We start from the raw sequence: 25,422 nt of genomic DNA on the forward strand, positions 1-25,422 counted from the left end.
TTTTTCGGTCAGAGATGCGTTTTTTTTTTTTTTGCCAGAGGGTGTGTTTTTTGCTGAAAAAACAAAATTGCAGTGTGTGCCTCTATCACTTCGGTACGTGTTTGGCAGTTTTCTCACGTACCAAAGACACGTACACACGTGGACCTATGTATTCCTAATGTTTTGGACACACGTAAGTATTTTCGAACGGAACGTGTGTCCATTCCGTACTTACGTGTGTTTCTCACGCCGACATGTCCGTTTTTCTCCGGCATCATGGGTGTCACACGGAATGCAAACGTGTCACACGTAACTCACACGTTCCACACGGATGTGTTCTGTGTGACACGCACTGGGGAAAAGACACGTGTCTGCGAGAAAAAAACCCAAAACTTTACTCACCTTCTCCTGCCCACCTGTCTCTGCCGCTGCTGTCACTTGCTTCCGACCGCCGCTCATTATGCTCATTGAATATTCACTTCACTGCGGCCGGAAGCAGCAGCAGCGGGGAGTCGTCAGGACCGGAGACCGAAGATCAGCACCACGGACAGCGATGCCAGGGACAGGTGAGTAGAAAGTTCCCGTTCTCCGTGTGTTATCACGGATAACACACGTAGGCCATGCACACAGCACATCGAGGGCAATACGCACCTCTGACACGTCCGTGAAAAACGTGCGTGGTTTTCAGGGACGTGTGAAAGAGGCCTACAAGTGTATTCACATGTCCAGTGATCTTGCATTAGAACGGATCCACCAGTGATCTCCTTTCTGCAAACACAGCTTTTTTGTCTGTTTTAAAAAATATAGATTTTTTTTTGCAGGATCTTTATTTATTTATTTATTTATTTTTTAGCATTGGAGTCTATGGAGAACAGATTTGTAACGGATTGATATTTATCTTCCATTTGAAACTGATTCAGTAAGAAAAAAACTGATTTGTTACAATTGAAAGCAAAACTGGTAACTCATCTGTTGTTCATAGACTTCAATGTTAAAAAAAAAAAACGGATCCTGCAAAAATAAATTTAAAAAAAATTGACAAGGTTGTGTTTGCGCAATGGATTGTTGCTGTATCCATTCTAATGGATGATTACTGGACATGTGAACACGGCCTTATCAAAGAAGAGCCGCAGCTGCATCCAACTCCAACACGGTCTAAAGTGTTCGAGATGGAGATATTTTCTTATTTTCTCCCAACTGATGAGTGATTGTCGACCTATTGTTTTTTTTATGCCTTAAAGGGAATCTGTCGGCAGGTTTTTGGTACCTCATCTGAGAGCAGCATGATAAAGGCAAAGAGACTCTGAATCCAGCAGTGTATCACTTAGATTACTGGCTGCAGCCGTTCTGACACAATCAGAATGTACAAATATTAATGTAGCAGAGTGCAGAGCGCTGCCCCCGTCCTCACCAGCTGAAGCTCAATTATTATATACTATCTCATTTTATCACGGCTTTCTGTGTCACAAACCTGACACCTGGTTTGATGAATGTGTCCCCACCTTTCCTGGGTTGTAAGTAACATTTCAGGAAAGACGTGCTCTGTAACTGGAGCAACACTGAGGAGTGTGTGGTCATCGTGGCACCGGCAGGGGGTAGTAATCCATATACCCCGCTATAAGCAATGGTTACGAGTAGGAAGCCATACTGCCCATTGGACTGTGCCCCGCGTCTATAGCGGACGCTCCCACAGTCTCCATTGCCATCAGTGACACACTGACCACCACCCACCTGACTATTTAGGCCGCTGATTGTCTTGGACTTTTAATGGACACACCCCTTTGACAGGTTATGGTAACACCCAGTTGTCATTGGTGGAATGAGACAGCGTAGAATTCTAGGAAAACTTGTTTTCTATGGTATTTAAGGATTTACTGGAGCTGACCCATTACTAGGGCTGACGGGGCGATGGTCCACAATAAGAAAGAAAGCCACGGCAGTCACAGTAAAAATCCAAATCCGTTCTTTATTCGTTCCATAAAGGGGTAAAAGAGCGGTACAAGGGCCGGGTGCAGGCTCCTTGAGAGCTGACGGGGGGCGATGGGCGGGAGCGGCAGTCTCCGTACCCCCAGTGTCCGTTCTCCGGCGGAGCACGACTTGTATTTTTGCTCCTATTAATTTCAATCTGATCTGCAATTCTAATGTCCTATTAGGATCTACTGCGATGGTCAGAATCTCGGCGGCCCGATCTGTCACGTCTGCTCTCTGTATTACACACGTGCTGCACTGAAAGCTAAAGTAAAAGCTCACATTCAACTCAATTGCATTTGTGGCTCTTCCTGATATAAACCTATTACCCAGGTGATTCATTGATGTAGGGAACAAGTGCTGGGAAATCAGATTGTCAGGACTGGTTCTCCCCCCCCCCCCCCCCCCGCATCAGACTCCGAAAATAAGCTACACACAGTGATGTCACAGTACAGGGATAATACACACAGGGATGTCACAGTACAGGGATAATACACACAGGGATGTCACAGTACAGGGATAATACACACAGGGATGTCACAGTACAGGGATAATACACACAGGGATGTCACAGTACAGGGATAATACACACAGGGATGTCACAGTACAGGGATAATGCACACAGTGATGTCACAGTACAGGGGTAATACACACAGTGATGTCACAGTACAGGGATAATACATACAGTGATGTCACAGTACAGGGATAATACACACAGTGATGTCACAGTACAGGGATAATACACACAGTGATGTCACAGTACAGGGGTAATACACACAGTGATGTCACAGTACAGGGATAATACACACAGTGATGTCACAGTACAGGGGTAATACACACAGTGATGTCACAGTACAGGGATAATACACACAGTGATGTCACAGTACAGGGATAATACACACAGCGATGTCACAGTACAGGGATAATACACACAGCGATGTCACAGTACAGGGATAATACACACAGGGATGTCACAGTACAGGGATAATACACACAGGGATGTCACAGTACAGGGATAATACACACAGTGATTTCACAGTACAGGGATAATACACACAGTGATGTCACAGTACAGGGATAATACACACAGTGATGTCACAGTACAGGGATAATACACACAGTGATGTCACAGTACAGGGATATTACACACAGTGATGTCACAGTACAGGGATAATACACACAGCGATGTCACAGTACAGGGATAATACACACAGTGATGTCACAGTACAGGGATAATACACACAGCGATGTCACAGTACAGGGATAATACACACAATGATGTCACAGTACAGGGATAATACACACAGTGAGGTCACAGTACAGGGATAATACACAGTGATGTCACAGTACAGGGGTAATGCACACAGTGATGTCACAGTACAGGGATAATACACACAATGATGTCACAGTACAGGGATAATACACACAGTGATGTCACAGTACAGGGATAATACACACAGTGATGTCACAGTACAGGGATAATACACACAGGGATGTCACAGTACAGGGATAATACACACAGTGATGTCACAGTACAGGGATAATGCACACAGTGATGTCACAGTACAGGGATGATGCACACAGCGATGTCACAGTACAGGGATAATGCACACAGTGATGTCACAGTACAGGGATGATGCACACAGCGATGTCACAGTACAGAGACAATACACACAGTGATGTCACAGTACAGGGATAACACACAGTGATGTCACAGTACAGGGATAATACACACAGTGATGTCACAGTACAGGGATAATGCACACAGTGATGTCACAGTACAGGGATAATACACACAGTGATGTCACAGTACAGGGATAATGCACACAGTGATGTCACAGTACAGGGATGATGCACACAGCGATGTCACAGTACAGAGACAATACACACAGTGATGTCACAGTACAGGGATAACACACAGTGATGTCACAGTACAGGGATAATACACACAGTGATGTCACAGTACAGGGATAATGCACACAGTGATGTCACAGTACAGGGATACTGCACACAGTGATGTCACAGTACAGGGATAATACACACAGTGATGTCACAGTACAGGGATAATACACACAGCGATGTCACAGTACAGGGATAATACACACAGTGATGTCACAGTACAGGGATTATACACACAGTGATGTCACAGTACAGGGATAATACACAGTGATGTCACAGTACAGGGATAATACACACAGCGATGTCACAGTACAGGGATAATGCACACAGCGATGTCACAGTACAGGGATAATACACACAGTGATGTCACAGTACAGGGATAATACACACAGTGATGTCACAGTACAGGGATAATACACACAGTGGTGTCACAGTACAGGGATAATACACACAGTGATGTCACAGTACAGGGATAATACACACAGTGATGTCACAGTACAGGGATACTGCACACAGTGATTTCACAGTACAGGGATACTGCACACAGTGATGTCACAGTACAGGGATAATACACACAGTGATGTCACAGTACAGGGATAATACACACAGTGATGTCACAGTACAGGGGTAATGCACACGGTGATGTCACAGCACAGGGATAATGCACACAGCGATGTCACAGTACAGGGATAATACACACAGTGAAGTCACAGTACAGGGATAATACACACAGGGATGTCACAGTACAGGGATAATACACACAGTGATGTCACAGTACAGGGATAATACACACAGTGATGTCACAGTACAGGGATAATACACACAGCGATGTCACAGTACAGGGATAATACACACAGTGATGTCACAGTACAGGGATAATACATACAGTGATGTCACAGTACAGGGATAATACACACAGTGATGTCACAGTACAGGGATAATACACACAGTGATGTCACAGTACAGGGATACTGCACACAGTGATGTCACAGTACAGGGATAACACACACAGTGACGTCACAGCACAGGGATAATGCACACAGTGATGTCACAGTACAGGGATAATACACACAGTGATGTCACAGCACAGGGATAATACACACAGTGATGTCACAGTACAGGGATAACACACACAGTGATGTCACAGCACAGGGATAATACACACAGTGATGTCACAGTACAGGGATAACACACACAGTGATGTCACAGCACAGGGATAATACACACAGTGATGTCACAGTACAGGGATAATACACACAGTGATGTCACAGTACAGGGATACTGCACACAGTGATGTCACAGTACAGGGATAATACACACAGTGATGTCACAGTACAGGGATAATACACACAGTGATGTCACAGTACAGGGATAATACACACAGTGATGTCACAGCACAGGGATAATACACACAGTGATGTCACAGTACAGGGATAATACACACAGTGATGTCACAGCACAGGGATAATACACACAGTGATGTCACAGCACAGGGATAATACACACAGTGATGTCACAGTACAGGGATAACACACACAGTGATGTCACAGTACAGGGATACTGCACACAGTGATGTCACAGTACAGGGATAATACACACAGTGATGTCACAGCACAGGGATAATACACACAGTGATGTCACAGTACAGGGATAATACACACAGTGATGTCACAGCACAGGGATAATACACACAGTGATGTCACAGTACAGGGATAACACACACAGTGATGTCACAGCACAGGGATAATACACACAGTGATGTCACAGTACAGGGATAACACACACAGTGATGTCACAGCACAGGGATAATACACACAGTGATGTCACAGTACAGGGATAATACACACAGTGATGTCACAGTACAGGGATACTGCACACAGTGATGTCACAGTACAGGGATAATACACACAGTGATGTCACAGTACAGGGATAATACACACAGTGATGTCACAGTACAGGGATAACACACACAGTGATGTCACAGTACAGGGATACTGCACACAGTGATGTCACAGTACAGGGATAATACACACAGTGATGTCACAGCACAGGGATAATACACACAGTGATGTCACAGTACAGGGATAATACACACAGTGATGTCACAGCACAGGGATAATACACACAGTGATGTCACAGTACAGGGATAACACACACAGTGATGTCACAGCACAGGGATAATACACACAGTGATGTCACAGCACAGGGATAATACACACAGTGATGTCACAGCACAGGGATAATACACACAGTGATGTCACAGTACAGGGATAACACACACAGTGATGTCACAGTACAGGGATACTGCACACAGTGATGTCACAGTACAGGGATAATACACACAGTGATGTCACAGCACAGGGATAATACACACAGTGATGTCACAGTACAGGGATAATACACACAGTGATGTCACAGTACAGGGGTAATACACACAGTGATGTCACAGCACAGGGATAATACACACAGTGATGTCACAGTACAGGGATAACACACACAGTGATGTCACAGCACAGGGATAATACACACAGTGATGTCACAGTACAGGGATAACACACACAGTGATGTCACAGCACAGGGATAATACACACAGTGATGTCACAGTACAGGGATAATACACACAGTGATGTCACAGTACAGGGATACTGCACACAGTGATGTCACAGTACAGGGATAATACACACAGTGATGTCACAGTACAGGGATAATACACACAGTGATGTCACAGTACAGGGATAATACACACAGTGATGTCACAGCACAGGGATAATACACACAGTGATGTCACAGTACAGGGATAATACACACAGTGATGTCACAGCACAGGGATAATACACACAGTGATGTCACAGCACAGGGATAATACACACAGTGATGTCACAGTACAGGGATAACACACACAGTGATGTCACAGTACAGGGATACTGCACACAGTGATGTCACAGTACAGGGATAATACACACAGTGATGTCACAGCACAGGGATAATACACACAGTGATGTCACAGTACAGGGATAATACACACAGTGATGTCACAGCACAGGGATAATACACACAGTGATGTCACAGTACAGGGATAACACACACAGTGATGTCACAGCACAGGGATAATACACACAGTGATGTCACAGTATAGGGATAATACACACAGTGATGTCACAGTACAGGGATACTGCACACAGTGATGTCACAGTACAGGGATAATACACACAGTGATGTCACAGTACAGGGATAATACACACAGTGATGTCACAGTACAGGGATAACACACAGTGATGTCACAGTACAGGGATAATACACACAGTGATGTCACAGTACAGGGATAATGCACACAGTGATGTCACAGTACAGGGATAATACACGCAGTGATGTCACAGTGCAGGGATAATACACACAGTGATGTCACAGTACAGGGGTAATACACGCAGTGATGTCACAGTACAGAATAATGCACACAGTGATGTCACAGTACAGGGATAATGCACACAGTGATGTCACAGTACAGGGATAATACACACAGTGATGTCACAGTACAGGGGTAATACACACAGTGATGTCACAGTACAGGGGTAATACACACAGTGATGTCACAGTACAGGGGTAATACACAGTGATGTCAGAGTACAGGGATAATGCACACAGTGATGTCACAGTACAGGGGTAATACACACAGTGATGTCACAGTACAGGGGTAATACACACAGTGATGTCACAGTACAGGGGTAATACACACAGTGATGTCACAGTACAGGGGTAATACACACAGTGATGTCACAGTACAGGGGTAATACACAGTGATGTCAGAGTACAGGGATAATGCATATACAGTGCCTTGAAAAAGTATTCGGCCCCTTTGAATTTTTAAACCTTTTCCCACATTTCAGGCTTCAAACATAAAGATAAAATGTTAATGTTCTGATGAAGAATCTACAAGTGACACAATTATGAAGTTGAAGGAAATTTTATTGCTTTTTTTAAAGTTTTATAAAAACTAATAAACTGAAAATTGTGGCGTGCAATATTATTCATCCCCTGTAAGTGAATCCTTTGTAGCGCCCCCTTTTGCTGCGATTACAGCACAGTCTCTTGGGGTATGTGTCTATCAGTTTTGCACATGGAGAGGTGAAATTCTCGCCCATTCTTCCTTTGTAAACAGCTGGAGCTGAGTGAGGTTGGATGGAGGCGTTTGTGAACAGCAGTTTTCAGTTCTTTCCACAGATTCTCGATTGGATTCAGGTCTGGACTGTGACTTGGCCATTCTAACACCTGGATACGGTTATTCCATTGTAAATTTTGCTTTATGTTTGGGATCATTGTCTTGTTGGAAGACAAATCTCCATCCCAGTCTCAGGTCTTTTGCAGACTTCAACAGGTTTTCTTCAAGAATGGTCCTGTATTTGGCTCCATTCATCTTCCCATCAATTTTAACCATCTTCCCTGTCCCTGCTGATGAAAAGCAGGCCAAAACCATGATGCTGCCACCACCATGTTTGACAGTGGGGATGGTGTGTTCAGGGTGATGAGCTGTGTTGCTTTTACACCAAACATATCGTTTGGCATTGTGCCCAAAAAGTTTGATTTTGGTTTCCTCTGAGCAGAGCACCTTCTTCCACATGTTTGGTGTCTCCAGGTGGCTTGTGGCAAACGTTAAACGACACTCTTTATGGATATCTGTGAGACATGGCTTCTTCTTGCCACTCTTCCATAAAGGCCAGATTTGTGCAGTGTAGACTGATTGTTGTGCTATGGACAGACTCTCCCCCCCCTCAGCTGTAGATCTCTGCAGATCATCCAGAGGGATCATGGGCCTCTTGGCTGCATCTGATCAGTCTTCTCCTTGTGTGAGATGACAGTTTGGATGCACGGCCGGGTCTTGGTAGATTTGCAGTGGTATGATGCTCTTTCCATTTCAATATGATCGCTTGCACAGGGCTTCTTGGGATGTTTAAAGTTTTGGAAATCTTCTTGTAACCAAATCCAGCTTTAAACTTTTCCACAACAGTATCGCGGACCTGCCTGTTGTGTTCTTTGGTCTTCATGATGCTCTCTGCGCTTTACACAGAAACCTGAGACTATCACAGAGCAGGGGCATTTATACGGAGACTTGATTACACACAGGGGCTTATATTTATCATCAGCAGTCATTTAGGACAACATTGCATCATTCAGGCTGCTTTCACACCTCCGGTTTCTGCAATGCAGCACACTCCGGTACTTTGCAGGAAAATCGCAACCGGTTTTTTTTGCTGCCGGTTGCGTTTTTTCTGCATAGACTTTAATTAGTGCCGCATTGTGCCGCATGGCTTTGCGTTCTATCCGGTTTTTGCCGCATGCGGCAGATTTAGCCGATGCGGTGGCCGGATGGAACGTTGCCTGGTAAGTTTTTTCGTGCGGCAAAAAAAAACCGCATCGCACCGCATTCGGCAGATGCGGCGCATTTTTCAATGCATGCCTATGGCGGCCGGATGCGGCGCGATGCGGCAATAACCGCATCCGGCCGCCGCATGCGGTTTTTGCCACTGCGCATGCTCAGTAGCATGCCGCAAGCGGCAAAAACCGGACTGGCCGCAAAGGAGAAACTTATGCAAAGGATGCGGTGTTTTCGCCGCATCCGTTGCATAGCTTGCACAGCCGGATTGAGCCGCAGAGCTCAAGCCGGATGTGTGAAAGCAGCCTTAGAGATCCTCAATCACCTTCTGGAGTGAGTTTGCTGCACTGAAACTAAATGGGATGAATAATATTGCACGCCACAATTTTCAGTTTATTCTTTTTTACAAAAGTTTAAAATAAGCAATAAATATTGTTCACCTTCACAATTGTGTCACTTGTTGTTGATTCTTCACCAGAACATTAACATTTTTATCTTTATGTTTGAAGCCTGAAATCTGGGAAAAGGTTGAAAAATTCAAGGGGCATGAATACTTTCGCAAGGCACTGTATTCCTGAAATATGGGCCCTTGTACTCTAGTGTTTTTAGCCTAATGGGCGGTGTTCTCAAGACAATGCTCAGAGAGAAGTGTTTAGTATCATACCCAGTTGGACACTATATTAGGAAAGATTGGGTCATATTCAGTAACAGAGAGGTGCAGGAATGAAAATAAAACATTGCCGAATTTAGGAGAACAGCGGCTTCTATTTATCTAGCTCTATCTATCTCTCCAAATCTATCCCTCCAAATCTATCCCTCCAAATCTATCCCTCCAAATCTATCCCTCCAAATCTATCCCTCCAAATCTATCCCTCCAAATCTATCCCTCCAAATCTATCCCTCCAAATCTATCCCTCCAAATCTATCCCTCCAAATCTATCCCTCCAAATCTATCCCTCCAAATCTATCCCTCCAAATCTATCCCTCCAAATCTATCCCTCCAAATCTATCCCTCCAAATCTATCCCTCCAAATCTATCCCTCCAATTCTATCCCTCCAATTCTATCCCTCCAAATCTATCCCTCCAAATCTATCCCTCCTATCCTTCTATCTATCTATTGTCCCTCTGTCCCTCTGTCCCTCTGTCCCTCTGTCCCTCTGTCCCTCTGTCCCTCTGTCCCTCTGTCCCTCTGTCCCTCTGTCCCTCTGTCCCTCTGTCCCTCTGTCCCTCTGTCCCTCTGTCCCTCCGTCCCTCCGTCCCTCCGTCCCTCCGTCCCTCCGTCCCTCCGTCCCTCTTCCATGCCCTGAGGTGTGTACGGCGAGGCGGTGAATATTGATGCTTTGCAGTGATGCACTGAGTGCTTAGTGTATGGTGCTGTGGTTCCCGTGTGATTAATGGGCGTCCTGGCGTGCAGCCTGCTCCCAGTAACGTCTAGTGACGGGGCGTCCCCGGAGGGCTCTTACTTTTAATGGCCGTCATTTGTATGCCCTGATAATGCTCTTCAGTCATTCTCTGCTCGGCCCAGGAGAGGGGTTAATTTTTATAACTCTCATAGATCAATATGTGGCCTCACTGTGCCCATGAGGCGTGCTGTAATACACATGTTCTACATCTCACGGCCTATTAATGGGATTAACTAGTCGAGCGCCAGCATCGTCCGTTCTTACCCTCCTGCTGCTCTGCGTTTTGCACTTTTTTATATCGTGTATTTGGAGCGGTCATTTTGCTTTTTATTAGTACTATGTAATAGATCGCACTGACTTTATTTACTTTATGTGACCATTTCACTATGAAAACTAATTGTAACAAATGTAATGAATCCTTTTTGTATCTGCTGATTGGATTTATTGCAATTCTAGAAACACAAGGGCCGGATCTATCAGCAGCGACCTCCATGTGTTGTCAGGACGGGATCCATACTGGGCTTTCAGCAGGTTTTTATCATAAATGGACATTTTAAAACTATTTGCTAATGATTTTTTTTTATATCACGATCTGTTTTAAATAAATCTTGTAGATTCACGATGACTCCTAAGCCTCATATTAGACTCGTATTTCTTGCTCTGTACAGCAGACTTTTCAGCAGTCTCATTACCCTCACAGAGTAAATGACAATGACTGTTAACATCACTATTATGGTATATAGTAGATAAGGATACACATAGGATCTATCATTTACCGCTCTCCTCCTCGCCCTCCTTACCTTTTCCCAGGTCCGGTGATGACCAGTGTCACACCTGTGTTCAGTGTCATACGCTGCTCATTGGCTTCATATACATTTAAGGCACAATTACTAGTTATTATACATTAAATATGAGCAAAACGATTTGCAGGCCTCTGATGGAGCAGCCATGGTGGCAGTCCATAGCCGCCGGCCCAGCGCCTGTGACCTTACTCCTACCTGCCGACATCTCCAGCTCCTCTTCTGACTTGTAGGCCCGGAGCAATGTCTTGATGCACATATGACGGCCCGCTAAACATGGAAGCGTTACCTGCCAGTGAAATCCTCTCTGTAATGATAATGAGACTGCTGCAAAGTCTTCTGTACAGAAAAGGAAATATAAGCAAGAAAAATGAGAGTCCAAGCTCAATTATATATAGGTTACATCCATGGGGTACAGCAAGCAATGACAGCTGTTACCCCTGTACTATTACATCATAGGTTAGTTGGTGCAGGCTCAGAAGCTGAGCAGAGAATAGAGCTGGAGTGACGCAGGCTTCAGATCTGCCATAGCTCTTCATCCATATTTACTTATCAATTCAAATGCTTATTTCTCAGCAAAGGAGGAAGAGACTGGATATGTCAAAGTATCGCTGGACTTGTCGCTGGAAGATCTACATGTGCATATAAATACGTTGGCGGGTGACATCTTGCTGACAGATTCTCTTTAAGGGGCTGAGAAAGCTGTGACGGCCTGCTGTGGTGGTCTGCAAAAAGTAGAGATGGGAGGATCAGGCACATTTCAAATTTATTTGCAAGGACTTTATTATGATCCGGGGTCTCTCTAGACCCCGAATCATAATACACATAACATGAAACTCACCCTGCACTCCTCGCGGTCACCCGTCCGGTCCTCATCACATCTTATCTGAATACCCGGCTCTTCCCGTTAGACGAGTGCAGATTTTTGGAATATTGGAGTAGAATTCAATTCCACTGGAAGATATTCTCTCATCTCCAGTGTCGGGGACAGATGTTGCAGCACTAATATCACGCGTGCTGGGGGGGTCTTCATTTATCAAACTGAGCAGCCATGAAGCCCATCCCCCTACAAGTTTTATGTTTAAGACTTAAGAAATATTGCGTTGGCTTCTTAAAACCTCTGACAGTTTCTGAGTAAATTCTCGCCATCTTGGAATTTTATTTTTACAAAATCTCAGAGTGAATGATCCCTGGTGGGCAGAGAGCGATGCTCTGGAGGTCGCACAGGCGACTGTCATCCAGGAGTAAATCCGAAAACTCCTCACATGGGGAAACGTTTGGACAGAAAGTGACATTTCTAACACTAAACGTGTTTCATTTATTGGAAGAAGAGTAATGGAGAAATGTGCGGGAGCGAGAACGTGGTGGAGAAAGTGGCGCTGACTGCGGCCGGAGCCGTGCGAGGTGTCACCGGAAAAGTGAAGAACACAACTTGTGATCACATTAAGTCATGCCCTCGTCACTTTATAAAACGATTTCTTCCAGAAAAACGAAAAATAGAAACCAAAACAGTTTCCTAATATATAATATAATTTTTGGTATTATTTCACTGTGGCAGACCACGCTCAGACATGTCTTACATGGGGTTATCACCTTTTGGAGACATTTTTTTTTCTTTCAATTTAAATGCATGTATTAGGGCTAAAAATCATTTTTGCAATTCAGTTTCTTTACAGATTTTTGCCAAATTTTGCTTTTCCATGCTCTGCAATCATAAATCAGCGTACAAGAGCTCAGAAGAAAAGATAAAATAGGTACAAGCTGTCCCATTACACCATCATTAGGAGCTCACTGACAGTATCTCAGTTTACTCATTCTGCAGTCAGGAATAGACTGTGCAACATAAAGGCTATAGAAGGCGAATGGTGCAACATTTCTCAGGAAACCCAATTCTAAACATGATTCTTTACCAAAACTACATGCTTTTAAATGAAATAAAAAAAACCTGAAGTCCCTTTAAAACTGGTGTTTTTTCCCATGAGCCTGATTATTTTATATTATCAGATTCTTGTGTAATTAGGATGAGCGTTTGGCAGCATTTTTGTTGGTGCCTTTTTAGCAGCATTTTTTGGCTTTACCAGAAATTAAGCCCTTCACTCATATTGGGAATGTGGCTCAGTTGGAGTCGCGTTCCCGGGTACAGATTTATTGTCAATAGACAATTTATTGTCTTTAGAAGTGACGTGGTAGCTGAGTGCAGCCGTCCACATCAGTCCCATAGACAATGAATGATGTTGTACATGCAGGACCCTGCTTTCTCTGAAGCCCAGAGACTCTACTGTCACTTAAATAGTTTTTTTGTGAATAATCCTTTATCCCTATGATTAGGATAGGGGACACCTTTTAGCATTTCAAAGTCCAGCTGTATATTTGTTAGAATATATTTCATATTCAGTTTGCACCTGTTCACATTTGTCTGTTAGGAAGTGCCGTCAGTTTTCTCATTTTAGATTATAGGGTCATGCCTTCAGGCTGAGCGCTTCTTCCCACCAGCTTAAGGCGATTTTTTTTTTTTTTTTTTACATTTCCTGTTAGCAGGTTCCTGCTGGCTCATTAAGTTATACTGTTCAGCCCAGGTAGAGGGATTTAGGCATGAAGCTGCGGCCGGCCTTGCGCATAGTGTCTGCGGCCGGCCTTGCGCATAGTGTCCGCGGCCGGCCTTGCGCATAGTGTCTCCGCGGCCGGCCTTGCACATAGTGTCTGCGGCCGGCCTTGCGCATAGTGTCCGCGGCCGGCCTTGCGCATAGTGTCTCCGCGGCCGGCCTTGCGCATAGTGTCTCCGCGGCCGGCCTTGCGCATAGTGTCTCCGCGACCGGCCTTGCGCATAGTGTCTCCGCGGCCGGCCTTGCGCATAGTGTCTCCGCGGCCGGCCTTGCGCATAGTGTCTCCGCGGCCGGCCTTGCGCATAGTGTCTCCGCGGCCGGCCTTGCGCATAGTGTCTCCGCGGCCGGCCTTGCGCATAGTGTCTCCGCGGCCGGCCTTGCGCATAGTGTCTCCGCGGCCGGCCTTGCGCATAGTGTCTCCGCGGCCGGCCTTGCGCATAGTGTCTCCGCGGCCGGCCTTGCGCATAGTGTCTCCGTGGCCGGCCTTGCGCTTGGTCTCCGTGGCCGGCCTTGCGCTTGGTCTCCGCGGCCGGCCTTGCGCTTGGTCTCCGCGGCCGGCCTTGCGCTTGGTCTCCGCGGCCGGCCTTGCGCTTGGTCTCTGCGGCCGGCCTTGCGCTTGGTCTCCGCGGCCGGCCTTGCGCTTGGTCTCCGCGGCCGGCCTTGCGCTTGGTCTCCGCGGCCGGCCTTGCGCTTGGTCTCCGTGGCCGGCCTTGCGCTTGGTCTCCGCGGCCGGCCTTGCGCTTGGTCTCCGTGGCTGGCCTTGCGCTTGGTCTCCGTGGCCGGCCTTGCGCTTGGTCTCCGCGGCCGGCCTTGCGCTTGGTCTCCGCGGCCGGCCTTGCGCTTGGTCTCTGCGGCCGGCCTTGCGCTTGGTCTCCGCGGCCGGCCTTGCGCTTGGTCTCCGCGGCCGGCCTTGCGCTTGGTCTCCGCGGCCGGCCTTGCGCTTGGTCTCCGTGGCCGGCCTTGCGCTTGGTCTCCGCGGCCGGCCTTGCGCTTGGTCTCCGTGGCTGGCCTTGCGCTTGGTCTCCGTGGCCGGCCTTGCGCTTGGTCTCCGCGGCCGGCCTTGCGCTTGGTCTCCGTGGCTGGCCTTGCGCTTGGTCTCCGCGGCCGGCCTTGCACATAGTCTCCGCAGCCAAGCACGCACTTGTGAGACATGGACTGAGGTCTTTGATTTTCCAAGGAATGAAATCTGAATCTTTGAGGAAATTGTGAGAACGTATCATCTGCTAAACGCTGGGGGTTAGTGATTTTCATTGGGGGTCTCATAGGAATCCGGGCTGCATCTTCTTTAGCTTTGAAAGCTGAGGGGTCTTTGATGAAACATTTGATCCCGTGTCTTCCTGATCTATACAGAATACAGCGGGTATCACAGGGGAATTTGCTTTGTTCTGTATTATCATGGTTGTAATCTAATTTCCGGTGCTTTTCATTCCATCCATGGATACGTGGGGAAAGCTCAGGTCTTATAAGATTGTCTTATGTAGAATTGGGATTAAAGCCTCATTCACACTTCAGTTTTTACATGTACTAGAAAAATGGACCGTGTTTTCTGGTCAGAGTTTGATCCGAGCGTCATCAGATTTTCTCTTATGTGAAGAATATAAATCTCTAGTGTTTTCTTATCTACTAGTCCGTGATAATGGGACCATAGTGGATGGATCTGACGGCTTCCGATGTGTTCACAGATAAAAAGATTTGCATAGCTGGACGGAATCAAATTTGGACACATCTCTGCGTCCTTTAATAACGCCCGTGCTGTACCTCCTGTGTGATGGATGTCAATGATGTGATTTTGGAAGCCTTTGGATTGCCCGTCCTGCGTTCCGTCGCGGTGTTCCGGGGAGTTGATTGTATTCTATGTCTCTGTTGTGTACGGGGTAACGCGTCCTTTAATAACGCCCGTGCTATACGTCCTGTGTGATGGATGTCAATGATGTTGTGATTTTGGAAACCTTTGGATTGGCCGTCCTGCGTTCCGTCGCGGTGTTCCGGGGAATTGATTGCATTCTGTGTCTCTGTAGTGTACAGGGTAACCCATCCTCTAATAACGCCCGTGCTATACGTCCTGTGTGATGGATGTCAATGATGTTGTGATTTTGGAAACCTTTGGATTGGCCGTCCTGCGTTCCGTCGCGGTGTTCCGGGGAATTGATTGCATTCTGTCTCTGTTGTGTACGGGGTAACGCGTCCTTTAATAACGCCCGTGCTGTACGTCCTGTGTGATGGATGTCAATGATTTTGGAATCCTTTGGATTGGCCGTCCTGCGTTCCGTCGCGGTGTTCCGGGGAATTGATTGTGTTCTGTGTCTCTGTTGTGTACGGGGTAACGCGTCCTTTAATAACGCCCGTGCTGTACGTCCTGTGTGATGGATGTCAATGATTTTATGATTTTGTAAACCTTTGGATTGGCCGTCCTGCGTTCCGTCGCGGTGTTCCGGGGAATTGATTGTGTTCTGTGTCTCTGTTGTGTACGGGGTAACGCGTCCTTTAATAACGCCCGTGCTGTACGTCCTGTGTGATGGATGTCAATGATTTTATGATTTTGGAATCCTTTGGATTGGCCGTCCTGCGTTCCGTCGCGGTGTTCCGGGGAATTGATTGTATTCTATGTCTCTGTTGTGTACGGGGTAACGCGTCCTTTAATAACGCCCGTGCTGTACGTCCTGTGTGATGGATGTCAATGATTTTATGATTTTGTAAACCTTTGGATTGGCCGTCCTGCGTTCCGTCGCGGTGTTCCGGGGAATTGATTGTGTTCTGTGTCTCTGTTGTGTACGGGGTAACGCGTCCTTTAATAACGCCCGTACTATACGTCCTGTGTGATGGAATAATGAACACGTTGATCATTGATTTTTCTGCACAATTGTCTGTGTAATGGAAACACTAACCTGTCCTCTTGGTTCGCAGGGCCGAACTATGCAAGTAGCAAGCGACCTCCACTTGCTGTTGACGGGTCGAGTCTCCAGTCCAGAAGTGCGGAACCGTCCAAGCAGACCGTCCTATCTTGGCAAGCAGCGATCGATGCTGCCCGACAGGCCAAGGCTGCGCAGAATATGAGCACCGCTGAGCCCCTGCCGGTCGGATCCCTGTCCCAGAAGAAACGGCAGCAGTATGCGAAGAGCAAGAAGCAAGGCGGCAGCTCCACCAACAACCGAGCAGCCCGCGCCCTCTTCTGCTTGTCTCTCAATAACCCCATCCGGAGAGCCTGCATCAGTATAGTAGAATGGAAGTATCCTTTATAGTGGCGCGCTTCTAGTGAAGGCACCTGAAAAAGGTCCTCTAGGAAGTAAAAAAAAATGTTCTTAAGGAGATATTATATTTAAAGGGGTTGTCCAATGGTCAAACTGTTTTTCCAAAGGTCCCTGCTGGCTCCAGACGTGGTGTCTGCCCCACACGGAGGTCCCAGCGCTGGTCAGGTGACTCCAATACCGCTTCATCATCCAATAACGCACTTTTCTAGTCACCTGACCGCTGCTGCCAATTACAGGCTGCAGTGGTGCTAAGACTTCCATACAGGGCAGACACCGCTTCTGGAGACGAGCGAGACCTCCGGAGCCGCCAGTGATTGGTCCATGGGGGAAGCGGGAAGGTGACTTTATTATTTTTAATAAATCCTTGGGTAAAAAATGTATTGTTAGACAACCCATCAAGGAAATGGGTGGGGGAACATCTGTTCAGGGGTTGGCCACTGTTGGGAACATTTTGTTTTTACTTAAATGCTTGTATTTGAGGCTAAACATCATTTTGCAGTTGGATCTCCGTAAAAATGTTGCACTGTTTGCTTTCTATAGCTTCCGTGTTACTGTCTATTGCTGGATGAGTTAACTGAGGATGCTTCAGCGAGCTCATCCTGACCATCTTATGGGAGCTTTCTATAGCTTCCGTGTTACTGTCTATTGCTGGATGAGTTAACTGAAAATGCTTCAGCGAGCTCATCCTGACCATCTTATGGGAGCTTTCTATAGCTTCCGTGTTACTGTCTATTGCTGGATGAGTTAACTGAGAATGTTTCAGCGAGCTCATCCTGACCATCTTATGGGAGCTTTCTATAGCTTCCGTGTTACTGTCTATTGCTGGATGAGTTAACTGAAAATGCTTCAGCGAGCTCATCCTGACCATCTTATGGGAGCTTTCTATAGCTTCCGTGTTACTGTCTATTGCTGAATGAGTTAACTGAGAATGCTTCAGCGAGCTCATCCTGACCATCTTATGGAAGCTTTCTATAGCTTCCGTGTTACTGTCTATTGCTGAATGAGTTAACTGAGAATGCTTCAGCGAGCTCATCCTGACCATCTTATGGGAGCTTTCTATAGCTTCCGTGTTACTGTCCATTGCTGAATGAGTTAACTGAGAATGCTTCAGCGAGCTCATCCTGACCATCTTATGGGAGCTTTCTATAGCTTCCGTATTAGGCTATGTGCCCACGGGAGATTAAACCTGCAGATTTATCTGCGGAAAATCCGCTGATTTTCCAGATAAATCCGCAGGTTTCAGCAAGTACAGACACTCCCCATTTTATCCTATGGGAAATGGGGAGTGCTGTGTCCATGCTGCGGTATGTGCGGCTGCGGAATATGCTGCGGATGTCCCGCAGCCGCATGTAATTGCTTGTCAATTATTTCTGCGGAAATACCTGCAGAAATCCCAGCCCTCCACTATGGAGATAGAGGCCGGGACTTCCGCAGGTAAGCCACATGAATGTCCACAGGTTTACCGCAGATATTTCGCTGTACTACCGCAGCTAAAAATAGCTGCAGATTCCGGGGAGCAGCTGCGGGAAACCTGCAGATGTACCTGTGGATATATCTGCAGGTACAAAGTCCCGTGGGCACATAGCCTCACTGTCTATTGCTGAATGAGTTAACTGAGAATGCTTCAGTGAGCTCATCCTGGCGATCTTTTATCTTTTTTTCTGAGCTCCTTTCAGCTAATTTAGGGCCACATACAGCATCAAAGTGGAATGTGAAGCGAAACAAAGAGCCTGTACAATAAAAAAAATTGTTTTTTTAAATATACAATCCACTTGCAAAAATGACTTTTAGCCCCAAAATACATGTATTTCATTAAAGAAAAAAAAACCCAAAGCTGGACCACCCTGTCAAGCAGTTACTAAGAGTGCCAAATTACCTCACAACAATATGCCACTACTTCGCCAATTGGCATAGCTCACTGCCCATTTCACCAGAAAATATTGTAGCCAAATCGCCTACTGCTTCGCCATTAGGCATAGCTCACTGCCCGGCACTGAGCTATGCCTAATGGCGAAGCAGTAGGCGATTTGGCTACAATATTTTCTGGTGAAATGGGCAGTGAGCTATGCCAATTGGCGAAGTAGTGGCGATTGGGCTACATCATTTACTGGTGATATGCAAAGTTTCATACAACATGGACAGCACCTTCTATTGGATAAACTGGATACGTGTAATGCTGAGATGTCTATTTAAAATATCTGGGAAATTATAGACATTAGATTGAAAATACCACTATTGAATGCCTGGGTGGATGTATGAGAACTTCACGAAATACTATACAAAGCTCTCATAGAGATCAGCAGCACGAACAATAGTGCCAATATAGGGCAAGAAGGGTCAGTCCACGCTGGAGCAGGGGCGCCATAATGGTCATATATGTAGGGTGCCGACCCCTGCTGGTAGGAAGGGTCACAATAGGGAATTGGCCCGAAAAGCCCCCTATATTAGTGACTTATTGTATCAAACTCACTCTGTTTTTAAGTTTGCACTTGTTGATTTATGAAATAAAGTATTGAATTTTATGGTGGGGTTTTTGTTGTGAGGTAATTTGGTTCTATGACCCCCCAAGTAATTTGTTTAAGGTTTTTTGGTTACTAAAAGTGCCCATCACTCCGGAGGTCTGTCCTGGACAGTCTGTACTCAGAAAATTAGTTTGAATGGACAATGTGTGATACTTTATTTCCCCTGTGCTGGCTCTTCAGGGAAGCGGAATATTGCCTGGCAGTAGAAGAATGGAAAACTATATACAACATATATATAATATATATATATATTATATATTAGTATTTAAAATATATACATACAGTATGGGCCTTGTCTAAAAGTAGGCTGTGGTCCGCTAACAAGATTTTCCCCCAAAAAAGCTTTCTGATTGGAAAAGAAAACAACATTGTACTGTAAATTAAGCATACAGTCATGGCCGAAAGTATTGGCACCCTTGACATTATTCCTGAAAATGAAGTATTTCTGCCAGATAATTATTACAATTTCACGTTTTGTTATGCACAGGTTTATTTCCTTTGTGTTTATTGGAACAACAGAAAAATAAAACTGAAAAAAACGGCAAATTCCACACAAAACCCCCCCAAATTGCTGCTACCCTCAGCTTAATATTTGGTTCCTCCCTTCCATCAGTCGCCTCCTATACCCGTCCACAAGTTTCTTTCTCCTCTCACCTGGAATCTCAGACTCTTCTTTATAAACATCTCCAGGTCTCTCATATCTGAAGGCCTCTTCTCTCCTCCTCTCTCTTCTTCTCTCCTCTCCTCTCCTCTCTTCTCCTCTCTTCTCCTCTCTTCTCCTCTCTCCTCCTCTCTCCTCCTCTCTTCTCCTCTCTTCTCCTCTCTTCTCTCTTCTCCTCTCTTCTCCTCTCTTCTCCTCTCTTCTCCTCTCTTCTCCTCTCTTCTCCTCTCTTCTCCTCTCTTCTCCTCTCTTCTCCTCTCTTCTCCTCTCTTCTCCTCTCTTCTCCTCTCTTCTCCTCTCTTCTCCTCTCTTCTCCTCTCTTCTCCTCTCTTCTCCTCTCTTCTCCTCTCTCCTCTCTTCTCCTCTCTTCTCCTCTCTTCTCCTCCTCCTCTTCTCCTCCTCCTCTTCTCCTCCTCCTCTTCTCCTCCTCCTCTTCTCCTCCTCCTCTTCTTCTCCTCTCTTCTTCTTCTCCTCCTCTTCTTCTTCTCCTCCTCTTCTTCTCCTCCTCTTCTTCTCCTCCTCTTCTTCTTCTCCTCCTCTTCTTCTTCTTCTTCTTCTTCTTCTTCTTCTTCTTCTTCTTCTTCTTCTTCTTCTTCTTCTTCTTCTTCTTCTTCTTCTTCTTCTTCTTCTTCTTCTTCTTCTTCTTCTCCTTCTTCTTCTCCTTCTTCTCCTCCTCTTCCTCCTCCTCCTCCTCTTCCTCCTCCTCCTCCTCCTCCTCCTCCTCCTCTTCCTCTTCCTCTTCCTCTTCCTCTTCCTCTTCCTCCTCCTCTTCCTCTTCCTCTTCCTCTTCCTCTTCCTCTTCCTCTTCCTCTTCCTCCTCGTCTTCCTCTTCCTCCTCGTCTTCCTCTTCCTCCTCGTCTTCCTCTTCCTCTTCCTCTTCCTCCTCGTCTTCCTCTTCCTCTTCCTCCTCGTCTTCCTCTTCCTCCTCGTCTTCCTCTTCCTCCTCGTCTTCCTCTTCCTCTTCCTCCTCGTCTTCGTCTTCCTCTTCCTCCTCGTCTTCCTCTTCCTCCTCGTCTTCCTCCTCGTCTTCCTCCTCGTCTTCCTCTTCCTCTTCCTCCTCGTCTTCCTCTTCCTCTTCCTCCTCGTCTTCCTCTTCCTCTTCCTCCTCGTCTTCCTCTTCCTCTTCCTCCTCGTCTTCCTCTTCCTCTTCCTCCTCGTCTTCCTCTTCCTCTTCCTCCTCGTCTTCCTCTTCCTCTTCCTCCTCGTCTTCCTCTTCCTCTTCCTCCTCGTCTTCCTCTTCCTCCTCGTCTTCCTCTTCCTCCTCGTCTTCCTCTTCCTCTTCCTCCTCGTCTTCCTCTTCCTCTTCCTCCTCGTCTTCCTCTTCCTCTTCCTCCTCGTCTTCCTCTTCCTCTTCCTCCTCGTCTTCCTCTTCCTCTTCCTCCTCGTCTTCCTCCTCGTCTTCCTCTTCCTCTTCCTCCTCGTCTTCCTCCTCGTCTTCCTCTTCCTCTTCCTCCTCGTCTTCCTCCTCGTCTTCCTCTTCCTCTTCCTCCTCGTCTTCCTCTTCCTCCTCGTCTTCCTCTTCCTCTTCCTCCTCGTCCTCGTCTTCCTCTTCCTCCTCGTCTTCCTCTTCCTCCTCGTCTTCCTCTTCCTCTTCCTCCTCGTCTTCCTCTTCCTCTTCCTCCTCGTCTTCCTCTTCCTCTTCCTCTTCCTCTTCCTCTTCCTCCTCGTCTTCCTCTTCCTCTTCCTCCTCGTCTTCCTCTTCCTCTTCCTCCTCGTCTTCCTCTTCCTCTTCCTCCTCGTCTTCCTCTTCCTCTTCCTCCTCGTCTTCCTCTTCCTCTTCCTCCTCGTCTTCCTCTTCCTCTTCCTCCTCGTCTTCCTCTTCCTCTTCCTCCTCGTCTTCCTCTTCCTCCTCGTCTTCCTCTTCCTCTTCCTCCTCGTCTTCCTCTTCCTCTTCCTCCTCGTCTTCCTCTTCCTCTTCCTCCTCGTCTTCCTCTTCCTCTTCCTCCTCGTCTTCCTCTTCCTCTTCCTCCTCGTCTTCCTCCTCGTCTTCCTCTTCCTCTTCCTCCTCGTCTTCCTCCTCGTCTTCCTCTTCCTCCTCGTCTTCCTCTTCCTCCTCGTCTTCCTCTTCCTCTTCCTCCTCGTCCTCGTCTTCCTCTTCCTCCTCGTCTTCCTCTTCCTCCTCGTCTTCCTCTTCCTCCTCGTCTTCCTCTTCCTCCTCGTCTTCCTCTTCCTCCTCGTCTTCCTCTTCCTCTTCCTCCTCGTCTTCCTCTTCCTCTTCCTCCTCGTCTTCCTCTTCCTCTTCCTCTTCCTCCTCGTCTTCCTCTTCCTCTTCCTCCTCGTCTTCCTCTTCCTCCTCGTCTTCTTCTTCTCCCATTCGTCAGATCTCTCCACAGGTGTTAATGGGATTTAGATCCGGACTCATTGCGGGCTCTTCAGAATGCTCCAGCACTTTTCCATCCATTTTCTTCTTGAAGTGTTTGGGGTCATTGTCCTGCTGGAGACCCCTGACCTAGGACACACCCCCAGCTTTCTGACACTGGGCTCTACATTGCCACCCAAAATCCTTTGTATTCTTCAGATTTGATGATGTCTTGCATACAGTCAGGACCCCAGTGCCAGAGGCAGAAAAACAACCCCAAAACATCTCTGACCTCCACCATATGTGACTGTAGGTGCTGTGATCTTTACTTTGTAGCCTCATTCTGTTTTCGGTAAACCGTAGAATGATGTGCTTTACCAAAACGCTCTGTCTTGGTCTCATCTGTCCACAAGACGCTTTCCCAGAAGAATTTTGGTTACAGTTTGGCTTTTCTATGTCTGTGTCAGCAGTGGGGTCCTCCTGGATCTCCTCCATAGCGTTTCATCTCATTCAGATGTGGATGGATAGTTTGCGCTGACACTGATGCCCCCTGAGCTGCAGGACGGCTTGGATTTTTTTGGATCTTCATTGGGGGTTTATCAACCATCTGGACTTTCCTGCGTTACAACCTTGCATCAATTTTTCTCTGCCATCCATGTCCAGGGAGATTGACTGGCTAAAGCACCATCACTTCTATGGGTTGTAAACGTCTTGATTATGTTTTGCACTGTGGACAAAGGAACATCAAGATCTCTAGAGATGGACTTGTAACCTTGATTGTTGATATGTTTCTGCAATTTTGGTTCTCAAGTCCTCAGACAGTTCTCTTTTCCTCTCTGTTCTCTATCCTTAGTGCTGCACACACAATGCAAAGATTGAGTCAACTTCTCCCCTTTTTATCTGGATTCAGGTGTGATTTTCATATTGCCCACACCTGTTACTTGCCCCAGGTAAGATTAAACGAGCATCACATGCTGGAAACAAAGTTGTTTACCCGCAATTTTGTAAAGGTACTAATTTTGACCAAACTATTTTGGGGGTTTTGTGTGAAATGATGTCCAAGTTGCATTTTTTCCAGGGTTTTTTTTTTGTGTTTTTTTCCAGTACGGTACATACAAAGGAAATAAACCCGTGTGACAAAACGTGTAATTGCAACAATTTTCTCTGATAAATACTTTTATTTTTTAGAACAATTTCAAGGATACCAGCACTTTCTGACGGTATATACATTATTGTAAGGAAGCTAGTGCTACTGCCTGCATTATCCTACTGGATCGTGACGGCTCTTAGCAATTTGCTATAATGGCCAGCCCTATGGATTTCATGTAAGGATTGATGGATAAGTTTGCACCTGTTTTATAAACGTCTCTGAAGTTAAGGGCACTCTGTCAGGTCCGAATGACTGCACACACAAAGCACTAGAGCTCAGTGGACCCGTGGTCTGGCCAAACGGTTGAATGACCTCCCCATCTACTTGTTTTCACTCTCTCTATATCCCCCCTTTTGTTTGACATGTTCGGCTTCATAGAGCTTGAGAAGGGTGAAGATTAATGGAAGACAAGCAAGTGGGAAGTTGCATATAAATGACTAGCCACGCCATGATGTGCCTGTGCTTGGTTTGCACAGTCGTTCTATGCTGACAGAGATCCTCCACTGTGAGTTATCAGTGGGAAATCCTGGTATTGAGTGTTCTCGCTCCTTGCAGCTTCAACACTGGGAGAAGAATCACGGCACAGTGCAGACCTAAATCACAGGACCAGACCGACCTCCAGGGACGGAGGGTCCAGAACAGGGAACACTCCTTAAAGGGTCTTACTAGTACTCTGATATTGATGACCTTATAGGTCAGATTGGTGGGGGTCCGACCCCCAGCACCGCCACCATTCAGCTCTTTCCTGCTCTGGTGGTGGCTAGATGTAAGCTGTATAGAGCAGATCACCGCCGGTCCATTTAGTGACCACTTCTGGGTTCTGCACTGAGCTGTTTATGGAGCTGCAGTGTCCGGCTTTAATATTAATTACATCTGGTCGCTGCCAGAGCTGGAAGCAGCTGATTTGGTGGTGGAGAGCTGGAAGCAGCTGATTTGGTGGTGGAGAGCTGGACGCAGCTGATTTGGTAATGGAGAGCTGGAAACAGCTGAATTGGTGGTGGGGAGCTGGAAACAGCTGATTTGGTGGTGGAGAGCTGGAAACAGCTGATTTGGTGGTGGAGAGCTGGAAACAGCTGATTTGGTGGTGGAGAGCTGGAAACAGCTGATTTGGTGGTGGAGAGCTGGAAACAGCTGATTTGGTGGTGGAGAGCTGGAAACAGCTGATTTGGTGGTGGAGAGCTGGAAACAGCTGATTTGGTGGTGGAGAGCTGGAAACAGCTGAATTGGTGGTGGAGAGCTGGAAACAGCTGAATTGGTGGTGGAGAGCTGGAAACAGCTGATTTGGTCGTGGAGAGCTGGAAGCAGCTGATTTGGTGGTAGAGAGCTGGAAGTAGCTGATTTGGTAATGGAGAGCTGGAAACGGCTGATTTGGTGATGGAGAGCTGGAAACGGCTGATTTGGTGGTGGAGAGCTGGAAACGGCTGATTTGGTGGTGGAGAGCTGGAAACGGCTGATTTGGTGGTGGAGAGCTGGAAACGGCTGAATTGGTGGTGGAGAGCTGGAAACGGCTGAATTGGTGGT

At 46.6% G+C, this 25,422-nt stretch overlaps 1 protein-coding gene across 1 annotated transcript in view; it reads left to right on the forward strand.

The window, feature by feature from the left end:
* Positions 1-25,422, forward strand: part of CACNA1D (calcium voltage-gated channel subunit alpha1 D) — a 390,642-nt gene that overhangs the window by 19,205 nt on the left and 346,015 nt on the right. The window contains exon 2 of the mRNA XM_075321032.1: positions 16,926-17,247. Coding sequence (XP_075177147.1) covers positions 16,926-17,247 — 322 coding nt within the window. The remainder of the gene's footprint in view (positions 1-16,925; positions 17,248-25,422) is intronic.

The sequence above is a fragment of the Anomaloglossus baeobatrachus genome, chromosome 8 (genome assembly GCF_048569485.1).
Source record: "Anomaloglossus baeobatrachus isolate aAnoBae1 chromosome 8, aAnoBae1.hap1, whole genome shotgun sequence".
In the NCBI taxonomy this organism is placed as follows: Eukaryota; Metazoa; Chordata; class Amphibia; order Anura; family Aromobatidae; genus Anomaloglossus; species Anomaloglossus baeobatrachus.